We start from the raw sequence: 20,122 nt of genomic DNA, 5'->3' as shown, positions 1-20,122 counted from the left end.
TTATTCTGGTCCTTGTCGCTCCCAATATTTTAAGATCTGAGCAACTGTTTCCCCTGTTTGGTAAGGGATAGCTGTTATTTTGGATATCATAATTTAAGTGTAGTTTTCTTGAATTGAATAGAGATAAGTCCTGATGTGGAGATTGGGAGCATTATTTACATTTTTTTTATCAATCAAGGAAGATAAGGCCCTGGGCTTTGCCTCAGATCTTATTATTTGCAAACTGGTTATACTTAGAATGAAAGTGTTTGTCTTAGAGTTTGTCTGCATTAATAATCTTGCTTGACATTAGGACTAAGAATATTTCCTCTCCAGGACATTGGATGCTCCCATCCATTCCCAACTGCAATGTAAATGGCAGGGTACAAATAAAATAAGTCACAAGTGAAATTTCCTTCAAATTTATCATCCATAACATTAATCAAGGCCTGGCATACTTAGGACAAAAGATTTTGTGGCAGTGATGTAAACGTTATCTTTATTGCTTAGGGAAGAATTATATGTGGAAGAAGTATTTTAGTGGCCCTAAGAAGCTATGAATTGCAGCTATTGATCTTTTGTTTGACTTGGGTTTATTATAGACGAGAAGTAGACTCGAGTTGCTTCAGCAATAAATAGGAAATGCCTGATGTGAAGCTGTACTTTTTTTCCCCTGCGTGAATTTCCAGTAATAGCTTCAACTCTCCTTTCCAAACCATGCTGGACCAATCTTTTGTGGAAAAGCCTAGATTTAACAGTCATGGCAGTTTTTTGTCCTCACTGTATGATGGTGGTATTTGCATGAGGATCATCCATTCAGTCGACATACAAAAACAGTTGTGAATTAGATCGCTCTCTCATTACTTTGGGAAACCACTAAAATTTGTTTAGAGACTTCTAGAGGTAATTAAGCATATGTCAAGAGCTTTAGCTAAACAGCAGCTCTGTTTCATGAGAGAGTGCTGTTTTACTGCCTCTTTCAGGATCCTCTACAAGACACTGCAACTTTCTATAACTCCTTGAGAAAGATGTGATACTATTTTCTTTCATTCTGAAGTGCGTGATGAACAAAATAGCATGCGTACAATCAAGCAGGAGAATTAAAAGGTTCGATCTGTAAATGATTTCCTTCAAACATTTTGTCTTAAAACGTCGTCGTCTTCTCTGTTCATTTTCTCTGAACTTCATGAGGAAAAAAATCTCCTTGATGCTGTTGGCAGTTCTAAGCATTACCTTAATTGTAGTCTGCCGTGCTCAGGTCTCCTCGCAGTGGTACCAGATTAGAGCAAGCGGAGAGGAGAGAAGTGATGTAGGAAGTTGGGAACCCAGATTCCAGAAATGCCTTGGAACATTTGAAGTATAAGAACCGATTAATGGAGTGAAATTAAATCTTTTTTTTCACCCCCAAGGCTATAAGATGTGCAATACAGCTATCCTTCCGGGCCCCCCCTTCCCCAGCACTAGAAGTCGAGAAAGTTGGCTTTGCAGAAGTAAATGGGCGTCCAATCGGAACTTGTCATTAAATATAACTTGCTGCTTTGATAGTCAAAGGTGAGAATTCCTCTTATAGCTCCTCATGCTCTTCATCTCTGACTTAAAAATTTTGATGGGATGAGTTGTGACAAGGTTAACTCATCGTCACCTCACTGTCTGTGTGCTGGAGGTTTGCTTGGCAGAAGAATTTTAGCTAGTGACATAGAAAATGAAATGTGGTTTATGTGACAGTGGGAATGATGTTGGGCAGGCGCCGCTACCTGCAGTTGAAAATGGTAATAAGAAATGATCAGCTTCTCGAACAGCACAAGGTACTGAGCCTCAGACAAAATATAGCAACCCTTTCTCAGTGTGCTTACTTTCATCCTCTCCGCAGTACAGTGTTTATCCTCAAAGCATGTATTCGCTGCCTGCGGTCCTTCTCGCCTCTTGACTGACATGCCAAATTGTTACTTGGCTGCTGTAAGAAAGGCTATGGCCCATAGACTACTTACTTTCCTACTTTCTCTTCCAGTGACAGACTGAAAAGAGGTTATGGCTAGCCCTGAGCATAACATCTAAGCAATGATTATTTAGTCGATGTGATTTTAGTGTTGGTGGTGACTTTTCACATTATCCGCAGAATGGATGATCATGATGTTACCAATACTGCTCCGTGCTGTTGTTCTGGAAAAGCCACTGTAATTTATTCCAGTTGCCAAATAAAAGTGATTTTGGAACAGCACATCATTTTTAAGCTGTGACTTGCAGAGAGCTTAAGCAAATCTTTGGAGCTGTTTAATGAGGCTATAAAAATGTTGATTTTATTTAATAATCTTTGATTATAGCAGTTGCTAACGTTAGTGGCGTGACTGCTGCTCTGTGCACCTCGAAGAACTAAAGGAGGCCAGCTGAGTACCACTTCGTGGGGAAGACTGGCATTGCTCCATCAGTGGGGCATTCCGTCTCAGTTTCAGAGCTTGTTACCGATTCAAGGGAAGAGAACACAAGGGCAAAGCTGCTAACACAGAGCTTGTTATGAACGCTCCTTTCAGTGCCACTGAAAGCATCCACTTTTGATAGTTTGTTCAATTTGGACTAGGATAAAAATGAGGATGCATTTTTTGTTCTTCTTACAGGATCTTATTTTAGTGCCCTTGGAAGTTTAGGAAGGACAGAAAACTTTATTTTATGAAATAGTTTGGCATCTCAATAAAATATTATTCCTTTGCAAAAATATCACTTTTTTAATTCATAAGTAAAAGTTTCAGCACGCCTTGAGGCTCTACAACAAGCAGAGCACTGTCCTGTTTCACCGTACCGACTGGCAGATAAGGTAGGATGCTTAAGAAGAGCAAAAGTATTGCCATCAATTTGAAAACTACTAAAATTCTTAGATGACAGAAGAGTGAGGAAAGAACTTCAAACGTCTCCTACCTCTCTCTCCCTTCTAATAAAATCCCCACAAACTTTCTTTTTTTTATTGCAAAACTAAGCTAACTTAAACTACTTTTCTAGTTTTCCCAGTTCTGATTGGTCTGAACACGAGAAGGTGTTTCAGAAGAGACATACAAAGGTGCAGGTTTATATTCAGACTTTTTTGTTTTTCTTTTTTAAAGAATGACAATTACAGGTTTCCTTGTGAAACCGGTGAGGTGGCACTTTCTAACAAAACCTTGTGCCTAGAGCAAAGGACATTTTCATCCCCGCCGTGGAGAGCTGTTGTTTCGATTTCTCCCATGTAGCTTGATGCAAAGTATCTCGGTGTCAGAAGACACCGATACACAGCACAGGCAAGCTGATTGAAGACACTGCTTAGGTTTACGCCGCACAGCAGCAGTGGCTGCGACGTAGGCATCATTATAAATATTACTGTCACACAGTCTGGATAGCCAACATCAGCCATCCGCAGCAGTGAGGCATCAGTGTGAAACTTTCTTTCTAGCATCTGCCTCTCTCTCTGTATTTTTCTCACAGACAGTGTTTATAAAATGAAAGAATTTTATTTTCTTTGCACATGAAATAAATAAAACACCGAGGGAAGCCTTCACAGGCTAATGACACCATGTTATGGCACAGGTCAGCCTGCCCATCCACTGCTCCACCACGGCATCGGCATCAGCTTACAGCACTTTCTGTCACGTGTCTTGCTCCTGCGGAAGATGCCGTAGGCTCCCTGCACTGCCTGTGCCTCTGCTTCTCTGTTCTTGCAATCAAAGGCTTTGCTGGTGGACAATTTCAGTCTTCCTTACCAAGATTTTTGCCCTGTAGTGCTGCTCTTTTTCCCAGTGGATGAAGGGTAGCACTCATTCCTTCTCTTTGCAAGCTGTGTCACAGGCCATGGAAGCGCGCGTGATTAGTCTCAGCTCATCCACAGTTAGAGGGTATGAAACAAAGGCATGTTGTTGTTGCTCATGCCGCAGTGCTTAAATTCATGAGGCTCAGACAGAGGTATTTCATCTCAGTGCAAAAACTGTTCAACTTGAGGAAGAGAGGAGTTAAAAGATATCTTAGGAAGAATTTCTTCACCGTGAGGGTGGTGAGGCCCTGGCCCAGGTTGCCCAGGGAAGCTGTGGCTGCCCCATCCCTGGAGGTGTTCCAGGCCAGGTTGGATGGGCCTTGGGCACCTGATCCAGTGGGAGGTGTCCCTGCCCATGGCAGAGCGGTTGGAACTGGATGATCTTTAAGGTCCCTCCCAACCCAAACTAGTCTATGATTCTATGTCCACACTCAGTCATATTCTAAACTAACAGACTGCATGAAGGAGCTGGCGTTAGCCAATATATCCTGTTTCTACCGATGATCTTAACCTGCAGTAGACCTGCTGCTACGCTCTGCAGTGGTACTTGCTGCTCTGCTAGATTTGAACTGATGGAATAGAAGTATCTCTGATAGCAAAGGTGGTAGCATGTCCTGAATTGATTTAAAATACAACAATGTATTAAATACTATAATGTGGTATTTAGTGTCTGAAACACTCGCTATGTCAGACCAATAAAAAGGGACTCAACTCGAGCTGTGAAGATCTGCAAACAAGGTGTCACTCTCCAGCGGCTTAGATCTAGGTAGAAAATTTCAGTGGGGAGCACAGACGTATTTTGTTGAAATTTTATGTCAGTTAAATATAGTTAATTATGCTGTTCCCAGTAGGCACCTCTCCCTGTGTTAAAGTTTATGCCCTAATGCTTAATAGCATGTCAGCAGGATGTGGGTGAGGGCTGGTGCGGAAATTCTGAGCTAAGGCTAGCTCAGCTCACCATGTGAGTGGGGGCAGCGTGATTGTGCCAGCTAAGAGGCTGACTAATCATCTAAGCTAATCAACACAGTAGCATATTTTGATTAGTAAAATTGGTAATTTCTTTCCAGAGTTATAGGGCTCAGAATGGAAGATACGCTACCCCTTAAAATACCATATAAAAAAAAAAGATATCTGATGTCCTTTCTGCAATGCTAATACGTTTTTCAGTCTTGAGCCTGTTTTGTCTTATCAGAAAAGTAAAAATAAACTCTTCAAATGAATAATGCTTCCTGTTTCACAAAAAGATGCAAAACCGGATCATCTGTTTAGCTGTGATTCTAAACTGGCAGAAGTAGCAGCAGGTTGCTGATCAGTTGTCATGTGTGAAACTGTAAAATAAAGATAATTTGTTCATAAAGTTCTTTCTCCATAGACCTCAACTGCAACTGTTAATATAGTGGTGACGGATGTAAATGACAACGGACCGGTGTTTGATATGTTTCTACCTAGAAACCTGTCTGTACAGGAAGAGGAAGCCAATGCATTTGTTGGTCAAGTAAGGGTAAGTTATCAACTGTGAAGGGTTAAATTGTTTCTTTTGTTACCCGAACTGTCCAGACTATTAGTAAGAGCACAAAATAATGGTACTGTAGACAAACTTATATCAAAATGTCTTAGATCTAAATATGAACTGCCCTTTGTCAGAATCATTTATGCTAACAAAGCCATCTTTTGGACTTTAAAATACAGAACTGATTCTTTTCTTCTCTATGCTTATAGCTGAAAAGGCTTTCTCATTTAAAAAGAGCACATTAAAAATGTTTTTGAAGACACACACCACTGTAAAAGCTTGATTATAGCAAATTTATGGTGTTACAACTTTAGTGCCACGTTTTTATACTCCTACTGATTTCTTTCAAAATTTTTTTCCAACATACTGAAAAAGTGATGCCTATGTGTATAAAACTGTCACACATCTAGAGTATTTTAAGGCCATTGATTGGAAAAACAGTTAATTGAAATAATTGATTACCTGTCATAATAACACACTGTGCTTGGGGTATTGTTAATTTGAGTGATTTAAAGCAGTGTAAATTTTTAGAACTTATATGGGTCTTCTGGACTACTGAAAGCAGATTCTGTCACCGGGGATATGCGTCGCTTCTTTTTGGCAGAGTCAGTTTTTCCTAACTGAAAGAAAAAAGTATAAGCTGGGGTTTTTTTGAACTAGTGAATATAATGTTTCTATTTCCTAAACACAGAGGTTGGATGCAATATAAGCTGTAGCTATAAGATAAATTTGGAAGCATGTTTTTTTCAGGAATTTAGGTGAAAAATCTACCTGCCTTTCCTGAAACAACCATATAAATAGAAAATTGAGCTCCTTAACTGCTGGTTTAGCAGCACCTTTAGAAAGAATAGGATGTTTTGGCTCACATGGGAACTGTATTGGGCAGCATACAATCGTAACAGCCATGCTTGCTTCCAAATTTATGCTATCCAGTAAGACAACCATCAGTGTTTCTCATCTATCATCTTTCTTGTTAATTTTGTGATTAAGCGAACGTCACTCTGGTACTTCTAAATTGAAAAAAAATACTTCTTTGAGATATGTTTGCGTTTCTTTCTGATTTTGTTACTTATTCAGAAAGTTTGATTTCGTTCCAATTGTAGTTGAGGTTTTGTAGGCCTCTCCAGTACAGCTCGGTTTGCACTTATACTGAAGCGCTTCTGCGTCCGTCTGTGCTCTGCGTACCGCTCAACCTGGTACCATTAAAGGTGGGTGCTGCTCGGCAGCTGGCCTCACTTCCCTGTGGTTTTCAAGGAATATAACGTCTGTCAGCATTGATGAAGAATACAGTTTTCCTAAAGCTCAGTTTTGTTATGCTAGACTGAAATATCAGCCACTTCAAAGGCTGTTTTGAAGCCTTGGACATACAGAAATTAGGATCCCTGCGATTAAATCAGGTTCCATAAATCAATAAGTTATTTCTCTGGGTTTTGTCACTGTGTTCATCTTATGTGGTCATTTTTCATTTTGCATCCAAAATCTGCAGGCATGATATTTCGAATCAGTACCAAATATCTTCAAAATTGATTTTGTATTTTGCTGGGTGCCCTCAAGGTGTAATAATCTTCTTAAACACTAGATTGGATCTATCTTTAGCTTAGATGGAACTATAAAATAAAACAAGTTATTGCAACACAACTTCTCTATCTTATAAATTAGTATAATTTCTAACTTGTGTTGAAACGAAAATATTTAATGAAACCTTGTGATAGCTTATTTCTAGTTGTGGAACGACAGATCTGGTGATAACATTTATTGTCAAGTTTACCACCAAGTCCTAATTCCCGACCTCTGAATGGAAGAAGTTTTGTCTTATAGCACAAATATTTGATGTGGTTTCCAGTGTTTCGTTCTCACAAACATAAGTAAATAATATAGAAAAGAGCCCTCTGGGCATTTGGAATTTTTTTCTGCCTTCGGTGGGATTATTGAAGTAGGGATGATGAGCATTTAGGTGTAGCTGTGTGGTTTGTGGATATTCTCCTTTTAAAACTTAAATAGATTTTGATGTGGTGTTGTGCTTCACGATACGTTAGAACCACAGTAGGCACGGGAGAAGTGTCTATTGGAATACATTTTCTGTAGAAGCTGTGACGTGGTTAAAATATAAAGGCCTTTTTTACTTGAAAATAGCGTGGTAAAAGAATATTGCATCATGTGTTTTCTCTACCAAGAATTAAGATGCTGACTGGCAAGGCTGCTTTTTAGAATGTCTTTTACTATATTCGTTGCAAACAGAAACGTGAAATCCATCAAAGTGAGCAGTAATATTGTTTTAAAAAAGAAACAGGTTTTGTGACGTCCTTTTTCCTTTTGAATTGTGGATTCCGTTTCGCACGGGGGGAAGTGTAGCAGGAGATTTTTATCGTAAGACACAAGAAGACATGGGCACTGCTGCTTGTTCAGGCACAGGACCTAGCGATGAAGGACACGGAAAAGGTGGTCAGCCACTTGAATGCCTCAGGAGGTTTTATTCTGGTAAGGTTTGGTATCAGGGCACTCGGGTGCCTGATCCCTTTCCACTGCGGAAGAAAAGCATTACCCACAGTAGCAGAGGATGAAGTTATGGGTGGCCTAAGGAAATAAAACCCACAGACATGGCTGGAGCAGACGGGATGGATGGGAAGGCACTGTGCATTGGCTGGTGTCGCTGCGGGGATGTGCTCTCATCTTTGAAAGGTGCCTAGGAGTGGTGTTCTTAATGGCTAGGGAAAGGCAAATATCATGATCATCTTTGGCGATGACAGGAAGGAGGGTTCGTAATTCTAATTGGCTTACTATTTGAATGTATTTTATACTGAAATCCATTTTCTTCATACAAAACCCTCAGAAATCAGTTATCATATGGTTTGATTCTTAGCAGCACCTGCTTTTTTTTCTGCTTTTTTTAATTCTTTTTTACACTTGCCAGTTGAAGCGATGGGAATGCTGGTCTATCTGGGGCTATATGCTGTGTCAATTAGTAGAAAGATAAAGCTGTAACAAATTTATCAGTATTTGAATTAAAATGTTAGAAGTAGCCTGAAAAGCTATGAAAAGCTGTTGAAATTTCTTTCCTTGTTCTTCATTTTCTGTATGGACTTTCTCTTTCTTCCCTCTCTGGAGACTGCAAAAATTCATCTCAGTTTCCTGCTCATTTGTTCCTCTGAACAAGCGATGATTCGCATTCACACCCCCTTTTTGCCCCCTCTCCCATAGTACAGGTAAGGGTACAAGCAGTTCTGGCTATAAAATCGGTGAAATGCTGCCATGAATGACTCCTGCCACAGACGAGAGAGCTGTGTGCTCTGCCTTGTTTGGACTGGGGGAGTTGGACCTAAGAAGGGATTCCCACAGGGGCTTAGGTAACGTTGGGGAATTTGTTCCCAAGGAAACAAAGAACCAGGACAGTGAAAGATCTTGAAGAGAGAATCACAGAATCACAGAATCACAAGGTTGGAAAGGACCCATTGGATCATCGAGTCCAACCATTCCTAACACTCCCTAAACCATGTCCCTCAGCACTTCATCCACCCGTTCCTTAAACACCTCCAGGGAAGGCGACTCCACCACCTCCCTGGGCAGCTGTTCCAGTACCCAATGACTCTTACTGTGAAGAATTTTTTTCTGATATCCAACCTGAACCTCCCCTGACGGAGCTTCAGGCCATTCCCCCTTGTCCTGTCCCCTGTCACTTGGGAGAAGAGCCCAGCTCCCTCCTCTCCACAACCTCCTTTCAGGTAGTTGTAGAGAGTAATAAGGTCTCCCCTCAGCCTCCTCTTCTCCAGGCTAAACAACCCCAGCTCTCTCAGCCGCTCCTCGTCAGACTTGTTCTCCAGCCCCTCACCAGCTTCGTTGCTCTTCTCTGGACACACTCCAGAGCCTCAACATCCTTCTTGTGGTGAGGGGTCCAGAACTGAACACAGTACTCAAGGTGCGGTCTCACCAGTGCCGAGTACAGAGGGAGAATCACCTCCCTGGACCTGCTGGTGACCCCATTTCTGATCCAAGCCAAGATGCCGTTGGCCTTCTTGGCCACCTGGGCACACTGCTGGCTCATGTTCAGTCGGCTGTCAACCAGCACCCCCACGTCCTTCTCTTCCATGCAGCTCTCCAGCCATTCTTCCCCAAGTCTGTAGCGCTGAGAAGGACTTGTTACGGACAAGGAGGCAATATTGACACTGAAGTGCTCTCCCTCCACCACTCCAGTGGCTCTGCATCTGCCAGCTGGAGTTCCTGAAGGCGTGAGCTTCCTGTAGGGGTTCGAGTAGCATACTGAAGATTAAAAGAACAAAAGCCAGAAAGGATAAGGCTGAAAGTGTAGCGGGTGTTTGTCAAATCACTTTTATTTTCCTCAGTGTTGTCTAAATTAGGGCAGTTGGAAGTGTATGAGATTCCCTGCGGTTCTTTCATGTCTGATCACGGGGATCCCCTGGCAAGACGGGAGGAGAATTGCTGAATGAAGTTCTCAACAAAGGCTTCAAATGGGAAACTTGAAAATGAAATTCAAACACCTTATTGTCTGTTGCAGTCTAAACCAGCTGAGGTCCCACTGAAGACAGAGCATCTGAGCAATTAACGCTGTGTGGTGTACTGTTCATCCACACCGGGTGAATAGGAGCTTAAAAAGTGGAATGAAATTTAGGTGGGGATCAGTGTATCGACTGCATAGTGTGCAAACAGGTTTGTGTTCTTGTTCAACGAAAGTCAATCCAGAGAAGTTTCTTAGAGACCTTAGAGCTACAGTTTGTGGTTAAGAAGAAGCTGTTGACCTGTTGGGGCCCAGGAGAGCAAACAAATCACTTAAATGCAGTTTCTATTTATCTGGATTTTGTATTTACCCAGATTCTGTCTCGCGCATGTGTTGTTTGTTTATCTTAGGCATATTATTGTGCCACTGCTCAGCACTATTTGAAATCTCCAGCATGAACATGTTGGTATCAGGGGGAAACAGGGACATGAAAAGAAGTGAATTGCTGTTTGCATATTAAATGTAAATTCATACCTGTGGTAGATATCCTGTAGCATCTCCACCACAGCACAAAGCAAGACAAAACTGTAAGACAGCTGAGACCAAAGTAGTTACTACTGCAAAAAGTGGAATATTCTGGTTTAAGCTCAAGTAGTTTAAATGAGTTAAATCTCATTTAAGTAGTTATAAAACTAATCTCATTTAAGTAACTGTATTTTTTGAAAGTTACAGATAATCTGATAGCATGCTTTTTCAAGCGATGTTTTTCCGGACACTGTTCTTCCAGACACTGTTCTCTTGAGAAATGATAGCATCTTGTGTTGAGTATGATATGTGTCTTATCCTGTAATAATCTTTGGGTTTTGTTTCACTCTCCTATCTAAAGAATGCAAGGTCAGACAGACAACTGGGGCTGTCCCAGTTAGTGGAGATTTGGCCGTTGTGAAGTTCCTAACAACATTAAAATTAGTTCTTGGAAAGTAGTAGAATGTGCATAAGATTGCTGGGAAATGTTATCCATGTGCATGGAGATGGGAAGTAAATTCTGTAACCAACTCTTGCCTCGTCACCCATGACTGATGGAATTATGTCCCCTTGTGTCCAGCACTGTGATAAAGGATGATTGCTTTCTAAAACTCAAAAGTACTCAAAACCCCAAGTACTGGAGAGTTTATTTGCCTGTATTTTTTATATTGGCTTGAACAATTGTCAAGATCAGTGATCACTTCTTTGAAGACTACTTGGTCAAAGTAGTTGGGGAGTGTTCTTGTGATGAATTTCAGGTGTCTAACTTTTTTCTAATACTCAGACCTTGTGGCCTCAATATCTGTAATTGATAGAAGAACACTAATTTCCTTCAAATATTCCTCTGAGAACAAGGGGAGACAACAGAACACAACGCAGAGCGTTTTAAGAGCATGACCGGTGAGATAAGTAGCTTCAAATCCAGATGTTGGCTGATACGTTCCAGCACTGATTCCAATCCTAATGTTCTGTAATTAGGCGGGCATATGAGGAGAGCCAGCAGTCTAGACAAATGACAAAAATAGCTTTAAAATGGATTCGTGTTATTAGATAAATGTTTTGGAGTCCAGCTAAATGTGGATATTTTAAACAATATAAATATATTTCATCTGCGATACAGAAAGCTTTGCGTTTTATTTCTGCTAGTATGTATAGCCATTGGCTTAATGTCTGAATTACTCGATCATGTCATTGCCAAAGAACATACTCATCATAGAAGTAAAATCTGTAACCGTCTTTCAAGTGAGAACAGGCAGTGCAAGTCTCTAAATGTAGGATTTGGTTGCATGCCAGACTAAAGAGAGCTTGTCTATTTTTAAGTCTTACGATGTGATTAACTTTTATAGGAGGTTTCTGGGTCCATTCAGTCATGTGTTTGCAGCCATAAGCTTTCCAATTTTCATTTATTTTAATTTATGTTTGCTTGTAGCATTTAACTGTTCTTACTGTGTAGTTTTACTCAGAGTTACATTTAATTGGTTTCTGAACTAACCCTCCAGATGCACTGGCATTAGCTTTGACTGCAAAAGTAATTCTCAGAGATTTTCCCATCTTGTTTAGAGGCTAAAATATGTCAGCATTTCAAAATTTGTTGTGTGCTACCTTTACCCTAACAAATTACTCTTAAGTGTAGTTACCAGAAAAATTGTAAACTGGTATGACTTGGTAGTTCAATAGGATACTTTTGAATACTTCCTGAAGGATAGACACCAAACCTGTGGTGTTTTTCAAAAGCATGTGGGGGGAGGGCAATAGTTCTCTTAGAGAATCACAGAATCATAGAATAGTTTGGGTTGGAAGAGACCTTAAAGTTCATCCAGTTCCACCCCCTGCCATGGACAGGGACACCTCCCACTGGATCAGGTGCCCAAGGCCCATCCAACCTGGCCTGGAACACCTCCAGGGATGGGGCAGACACAGTTTCCCTGGGCAACCTGGGCCAGGGCCTCACCACTCTCATCGTGAAGAATTTCCTCCTAATGTCCAGTCTAAATCTGCCCCTCTCCAGTTTATACCCATTGCCTCTCGTCCTATCCCCACACGCCTTTGTGAACAGCCCCTCCCCAGGCTTCTTGTAGCCCCTTCAGGTACTGGAAGCTGCTCTAAGGTCTCCTCGGAGCCTTCTCTTCTCCAGGCTGAACAACCCCAACTCTCTCAGCCTGTCCTCTTAGGGAAGGTGCTCCAGCCCTCCGACCATCTTTGTAACCTCCTCTGGTCCCATTCCAACAGCTCCATCTCCTTTTTACATTGAGGATTCCAGAACTGGATACAACACTCCAGGTGAGGTCTCACAGAGAGGAATAGAGGGGCAGAATCCCCTCCCTCCCTGCTGGCCATTTTTCTTTGGATGCAGCCCAGGACACGGTTGGCCTCTGGGCTGCGAGCACACTTTGCTGCCTCACATTGAGCTTCTCATCAATGAGCACCCCTCGAAGTCCTTGTCTTCAAGGCTGCTCTCAATCACATCATCCTGCATCCTGTATTGAAACCAGAGATTGCCCTGGCCCAGGTGTAGGACCTTGCACTTGGCCTTACGACCTTGCATTTGGCCTTGAAGAGGTAGGAATTGCCTCAAGATTTCAAGATAGCCAAAATTTGAGGTGCTGCTCCTGAGGTTTTTTTGCCTGTCCCAATTTTCTGAGACCAGTTACACCCAATTGCACTGCCAGTGGCAGATCACTGAATTTGCCCTTGGATATTACAATGTCCACTTTTATTGTATATTCTTTATATCATTTTTCTTCATCAAGTCATTTTTTTGCAGGCCAATATTTCAGAACATTTAACTTATCACATTATAACTCTGTCTCTTCTTGCAATGTAATAAGTTTTGTGGCACATCAGAAATTATGTAGCAGAATCAAGTAAGTTGAAAAGCCTTCTGTATACTTTCAGTTGAGCATGAAAGCAGAATAAAAGCACTATATCGTTTCTTAATTTGAAATTTATCCAAAACTGGCAGTCCTTTAATCATGCAAGTCTGTAGAAGAGCGGTTTTTTTTCTTTTTTCTTTATACGAATAATGTAATGTAAATGTCACTTCTGAAGGAAGTTCTGAAATGAACTCTAGTAGGTTTTTGAGCTGCAAGTGAGTATTACCATGTGTGTTTAGGAGCATGATTTATTAATCTAACTGTGTGAAATAAGAGAGAAGTATGTGTGAAACTGCTGACAACACTGGGAGGACAAAAGTATTTCCTTGTTTCCTTACTTTTTCTGACATTATTTTGAGTCCAGGTGACAAATCTTTCAAAACAGTTGGTGCATTCTAATGTTTTCCTTTGCTTGGAGCATGTAAGGAGTGAAATAGAGAAATGAAAGACTGTAAAAGCAGGCAAAAAGAAATGAAAGAGAGAAAGTCTTTCTGAAATAGAGCATCAAAGAAAAATCCCAAACTTTTGTGGGTGACTAATCTTCCCTCCTTAAAATATTTTTAAATAAATGCCAAAAGATCAGAAATGCTCCAGATATTTGTGATCTTCTGCTGCATGTGGGAGAATGTTAAATTTGTCCTATGAGCACAAACAGTAATCTCCCTGAAAAGCAAGCGCAAAATCCAATTTAGCACTCCCACCCACACTTGATTTGCTGTTTGAGGCAATTGAGGGGCTTGCAAATCTTCTAAACCCCTAGTAATAAAAAAAATTAACTCATAATAATAAAAAACAATCCCATTATCATCTATGGAAATAATAACCCAACTCCCACCAACAGCATCCTTTGTATCCTCCAGCACATTTGTACCCCTCCCTCACGCTACAGTGTTTGCTGGAATACTAACGAGGCTATCGGACACCTGGGGTTTTGTTGGATTGGCCATGGATCATGAGGAACTTCTGTCCCTGAAGAAGACCTGAAGGAAAAATTAATCTGGAGGAAGTTGGGTTGGTGGCAAAGTTGTCCCTGAGAAGCTTTTCAGCTTGCTGCTTTGGTGAAGGGAAGCCTGTCGGGTTTGCCTCTGCTTTACAGGCAAGTAAGAATGACAACACACTGCCTTTTTTTGCCTTATTTTCTGGCTCCAGCAGTTCAAGCATAAACCTCCAATTAACCTGCTTAAATCCTGTTGTTACCCATTGTGAGCAAGAGTTGTGGATATTAGTAGGCGGTTTCTTTTGAAAAGAATGGTAATGATATAATTAATATTGTTGGCATTTAAGCAGTTATCATTATATTTCAGAGTTAATGATCCTTCAAGAGATGTTTTGGTAATTCAGATCCCCAAGAATTTTATTTTCAAGCCGTTTGAGGCAGGGGAAGATAATTTGTTTCTCTGGAACACGTTTGGTTTATGTCCATGAGGGTTTCTTAGTAATGTAGAAGCATAGCTGATAATGCGAAATTAAACTTACCACAACAGATAAAGGCTATTGTTGTGTAGATTATAGTATCTCCAGTAAATGTGGGATGTATTTTCCAGGAAATAAGATAATGATTGATTTATATTCCTACGTTTCCAGGTTTATTTTATCATGCAGTACTTTATAAGCCCCGTGAGAAATGGAAGTGAGAGTACTTGCGTAGATCTGAGGAGTTACTAGAATAGCAGCAGTAGTTCCTAGAGCCTGCTCGGAGAAACATCCTTTTCCTAATTCTGAATGAACATAATGAGATGGGAGAGGTAGAAACGAGCATCTCATCTTTACATCTCTTGCAGCATTGGCGAGAGGAGCCAGTCAGCATGGTAGTGTTTTGTTTTCTCTTCTTATGTCTGATTTATAGTCTTGCAGATGCTCTCAGCTTAAAGAAAATAAATTATCCTAGCCCTGTGATAAGCAGGGTCCTCTGTGCTGACAAAAGCCCTTTGGTTGGGCCACTTTGATTTTAGTCAATTTATGAGTTCTTCATTTGTGTAACACTGGTGCAATAAATTTCCCTAACAGGCTGCTTGAGCCACTTTCAGTAACAACAGAGGAAAACCTCTGAGTGTGCAGAGGGAAGGTTCTGAATCCTTCTTTTACTCAGAACAGCAGAATCAGCTTACTTTCCTATCCAGATTTACCAGTGTGTTGCATGTCATTGCAAGTGATGGAGCACCAGAAGGTGTTGACAGATGTTCATAGAATCATTAGGTTGGAAAAGACCTTTGAGAACATCAACTCCAACCGTACCTGTCTACTACTAAATCATATCCCAAGCACCTCATCTACCCACCTTTTAAACACCTCCAGGGAAGGTGACCCAACCCCCTCCCTGGGGAGCCTCTGCCAGTGCTTGAGAACTCTTTTGCTGAAGAACCTCCCCTGAAGCAGCTTGAGACCATTCCCTTTTGTCCTATCACCTGTCACTTGGGAGAAGAGACCAACACCCACCTCCCTGCAACCTCCTTTTAGGTAGTTGTAGAGAGCGATAAGGTCTTATTGTTGGGGTATGTAGGGGTACTATGATGGGTGGGAGGTCGGGTGTTGCAGTAGCACTTGTGGGATGGCTGGGAGCGCTTCAGGCTCCTTTGCTCTCCTCCTCATTACCCAGCTCTGCCTCTACAGGCACTTGAACTGAGACTTTCCTTCCCTTTGGTGACTGCAAGGATGAGGCGAAGGAGGGCTTGGTTTAGGGCTGGATGCAACACAAGAATCTTCTAGCAGAAAAGCAAGGCAGAAATGAGTAGTTTCTTTCTTCAGTTGTCTGGTCTCGACATCCTGCTGTGGTGAGGGAAGAGTGATTGTTTTTGCACATGTGGATTCTCAGTTGTGCTGCCCTCAACTTTGACGGCTTTGGCTTATCATGGAGTGGGGAAATTGCTCTGCACATACCCTATGCATGCACACATGGTGACGTGCAGGAGATTGAAGCTGGGTTGAGACAGAGACTGTGGAACGAAGAAGTGAAAGGAATCTGGCTAATTTTGTGCTGTTGTACTCCTAATGGACCTTATCTAATAGAAGAAATTATTAAGAATGTTGGTGCAGTGTAGAGGAAAATTTGTGATTTGTATCTTATTGTTACAGCTGAAAACACACAAGGGAACTGGTGCTACGGAGACCTCAGAGCTGACATCCTGTTATACCTCCTAGCAGGTAGATTTTTGGGAAGTAATTGGAGAAAGCACTGACTAGAAACATCAGGAATAGATGACGGAGTCAAAACATCAGGGAGAGTTTCTTGGTGTGAGTTTGTGGTGTGCTGCAGCTCAGCTGCAGAGCTCAGTCCTTTAAACACGTACTCTGTGTCTGTACTGGAAAGGCTGACAGGGCCAGTTTAGCCCATGAAGCCCGGATTTGTAACTGCGATGTCTCTGCAGAAGCTTAAACAGGACCTGGAATGTCATACTCCGAGGACCATCAAACTTGTTCTGAAGGGAGCCAAGCCTGAGTCTTGCTGTCGGTTGGCAGAGTGGTTGAAGGCGTGTGGCTCAGAGATTAGCTCTGGAGCCAGTGAACTCCAGGAACATAATGAAGGGGTGCGATGAGATGACATGTACACCCCAAACATCCAATATGCAGATGGATACCTCCACACAGCTCTTGTAGTTGAGTATTTTTTCATCCTCACTCGCATCCAGCGAGGGGGTCATTTGCAAATCTTCCCAGTGTAGTAGGGGTGACAGACAGCACATGCGCTGTGTCTCAGATCACCTCAGCCAGTACTGGTGCTGGAGGAAATTCCCACCGCCTCCAGCGTTTGAGATGCAGTGACACTGTTGTCCCGTCTTGGGATCTTTTCTGTTACTTTTGAAATTTCCCTCATTTTGCTGGTTCCTTCTTGTTATGTTTGGTTGGTTTTTGTTCCCAGTTTCGGTGGTGTCTGTCTCCTGTGTGGCTTTTGAGAGCTGTGTTGCCTACAGCAATCAGCCTGCTGTTTATGCTGCCTCTACAAAGCCTGGCTTTCCTGTAGGAGCAACATTTGCAAGGCTATGAAGAGATTTCTGACTGCAGAGAGATCCATAGCTCCTTTTAAGATCTGCTGTCATCTGGTGGCCCTTTACCAACTAAACCTTCAAGACTCTTACCACGGTTTTTGTGTGGGATGAGTTGTGGTGAAAAGTCTTGTGTGAGGCATTGGGCATAAGAATGTGCTCTCGCCTCTTTTAGTCCTGCCACAGTCTCCTTGGCTTTCTCTTTGGAACTTCCCGTGGGACTCAGGTGATATAGAAACTGTCTGCTTTCATCTCTCCACCTCTGTTAACTATATTCCCAGGAAATTCAGCTCAGTGTGTAATGGGTGAATCATACTAAATTTACCGGGGTGTTGCTGACCTCTGTTTTGAGGGCAGTGAGAAGTTCAAGCAGGGCTGATTTTTGAAGCAGGGCTTTCTGAAAGCCCACCCCCTCGTTGTGCAGACCTCCTCCTCCCTTACCTTTCGCTCAAGGCTCGTACTACGTGCCTGCCAGCTAATACCTGTCATGGGCGGAGTGTGGGGATGAAAGCGGGGTGACTCCGGAGTCACCTCATCCATTTTGATACAAAGAAATGTCTGCAATGAGACCAGAGAGCAACCAAACCACGAGTGAGTCCTTAGAGGGCTTCTCCAGGGAGGTGCTGCCCACAGGCTCTGAGGGGTTCTGTGAAATGATTTCCATGTGGAAAGACTTAATTTTGTATAACCTTGGGATAGGATTCTTTCGGAAAACGCATTAAATTCTTTTTTCTTTCATATCCATAAAGAATATATTATCTCTTCTCAAGACCGTAGTGATAAAATGTTAATTAATGGAAATCTCAAACTGCAAAAACTATTCGATTTGGTAAAATAGTAGCATTTTCTTAAAGCTCTTTTCACAATAAAAACTGATACAGAAGCCCATCTGCTGCGTGACCGGGGAGTCTCAGCTGGAGAAGGCAGCCACTAAGTCTGACATTCTGGCCTTCCCAAGTTTCTTGGGGTTGTGTAGCCACCTGTAGGTAGGTTGGACAGTGCTTGTGTGTCTTGTAACTTCTTGGTTTTGGCCTTCTCCTCAGTGGTTGCACTTCTGTGTGGTGCTCATCAAAGATGAGGAACACCAAGTGCTGTCCAAACAGTGGGGCAGCAGCTGTGTGCAAGAGCGGGAGTTTCCTCTGGTGCAGCGCCACAGACAGAGCAGGGAATGCGGAGCAAAGCTGAACTCTTTTTATCTAATAGTTAAGCAGAAAATCCACGTGGTTGATATTTTAATGGACAAAGTGCACCAAACTTTCATCTGTGCAATTTGATGGTTTGGTCAGAACATGTATCTGAAACTTTAATTTGCCCTGAGCCGTGGAAGTACACGACTAAGACATGTCAAATTGCCTTCACATGTCTTTGACTGACTCCTCAACCAGTTACGGTGGTACTATAACAACTAGTTTAATTTGATTTAATAATGAAGATTTGCCGTTTTTCTGCTTGGAAACAAATTGGTCCTGCAGAATATGGAAAAGATGTTTATGCACACAAATGTGTTTAGGACACAGTCATGTTTTTAGGAACCAAATTGTCAAGCTTGCCATATATTTGAAAGTAATTTCAATTTGCTTTCCTAAAAAAGAAAAAAAAATCTAGTAAAAAAAATTATTCCAAATTAATCTTAACTGAAAAATATTTAACCTGATTTGTTCTTACAGTTTCCAATGATGGTAGTACTTCAGATTAGTATTAGATGGGGCAGTAGGGTTTTTTTTGTTTGGTTGGGATTTAACTCTGTGTGTTTAGGATCAATTTAATTGCTGTAATATGGCTTTGGCTTAAATTAGAGCCTACGTATAAGGTCTGACCTCACGCGCGTGTTGGAGATCTGTGCGTATGAAGGTGACTCTTGCTGTTAGTATCTTGTGCAGTTCTTCAACTTACTCTGCATTTCCTATTCTTTACTTTTATTTCAGAGGGGCTGAATGTCTGTTCCTGTATAGTATCAACCTTTCTTCTTGACTAGCTTTCTTATGGTTTTCCAGTATGTCATCTAGGAGGTCGTCTACCCACAATCAATTCTTTCTACAGAGGAAATAGGATTGATTCTAAACAACGCAAATCAACCTTATGTTGAAAAATGTCAATTAAAAGTATGTGTTATCCATAGACGGGTCATTATGAAGTTGTAGCTATTACTGCTTAGCACATTGATGTAGCACAGGGGGAAAGCACAGTGAAATTTTTCTTATTAACAATTTTAATTAACTTTTAATTGATTTCTGGGAAGATAAATGGTTTCATTACTAAGTCTTACAACAAACACCTTCACCAGAATTAAACATTCATGGCAACTTCCTGACAATTGTTCTGAAACAAAACATGAAAATCTCTTATAATCTTCCCAGATGTCTGCAGCCTCATTTATAAAGTCCAATAAATGAAAACACCTTGCTCGCAGGATACCCTTTGTTTAATTTACATAACCTTAATGATCACACCATAAGTCAGTTAAGAGTAGGGAAAATAGCAGGTCAACATTCCAACTCTGTTGAAGGCCTGGTAGCTCTAGAAAAAAACATGTTAATTGTGTCCATCCCTACCCAGGCAGTTACGTAATAGCAAGAATTGATTGGCTGGTACTGAAATTTGAGGCTTAGTTCAATACGCAAGAACAAAGATATCAATTGAAAAAAAATCTGAAGTTTTCTATTGCAATCATCTGCCTCATCTGAGTGGAGAATAAGGATGAAATTTGATAACCTGTGGTTTTGAAAAACATGATAAACTGTAGAAAGTTAAGTAGCTCTTCAGAGAGCAGCGATTAAAATATCACTAAATGTGATAAATATGTTAAGTGAGAAGAAAATATCTACTAATGTGTCTGTGTACTGACTGCATCCATATTTGATCTAAGCATGTACTCCATAGGGATTTGGGCAACAATGAAACACCTGAATCAAACAGCGTAAAATAGAAATTCCCTAGAATTCCATAGGAGTATCCAAGGGCTTGGCCTTACCAGGGCGTAGTTTCTCTCCTGCTTATGTGCAAAGCTGAGCAGCTCTGTCTTTGTCCAGTGAG

General features: G+C 41.4%; 1 protein-coding gene across 11 annotated transcripts in view; it reads left to right on the top strand.

Annotated features, from left to right (window-relative positions):
* The window catches only part of PCDH15 (protocadherin related 15), an 855,028-nt gene that overhangs the window by 697,966 nt on the left and 136,940 nt on the right, over positions 1-20,122 (top strand). For all 11 annotated transcript variants that reach the window (XM_054071964.1, XM_054071953.1, XM_054071963.1 and 8 more), the window contains one exon: positions 5,124-5,252. In XM_054071964.1, the coding sequence (XP_053927939.1) occupies positions 5,124-5,252 (129 nt within the window). The remainder of the gene's footprint in view (positions 1-5,123; positions 5,253-20,122) is intronic.

This window comes from Cuculus canorus, chromosome 7 (assembly GCF_017976375.1).
Source record: "Cuculus canorus isolate bCucCan1 chromosome 7, bCucCan1.pri, whole genome shotgun sequence".
NCBI classification, from domain to species: Eukaryota; Metazoa; Chordata; class Aves; order Cuculiformes; family Cuculidae; genus Cuculus; species Cuculus canorus.
The sequence above is the reverse complement of the archived record's forward strand: the minus strand, read 5'-3'. Positions and strand labels throughout refer to the sequence as shown.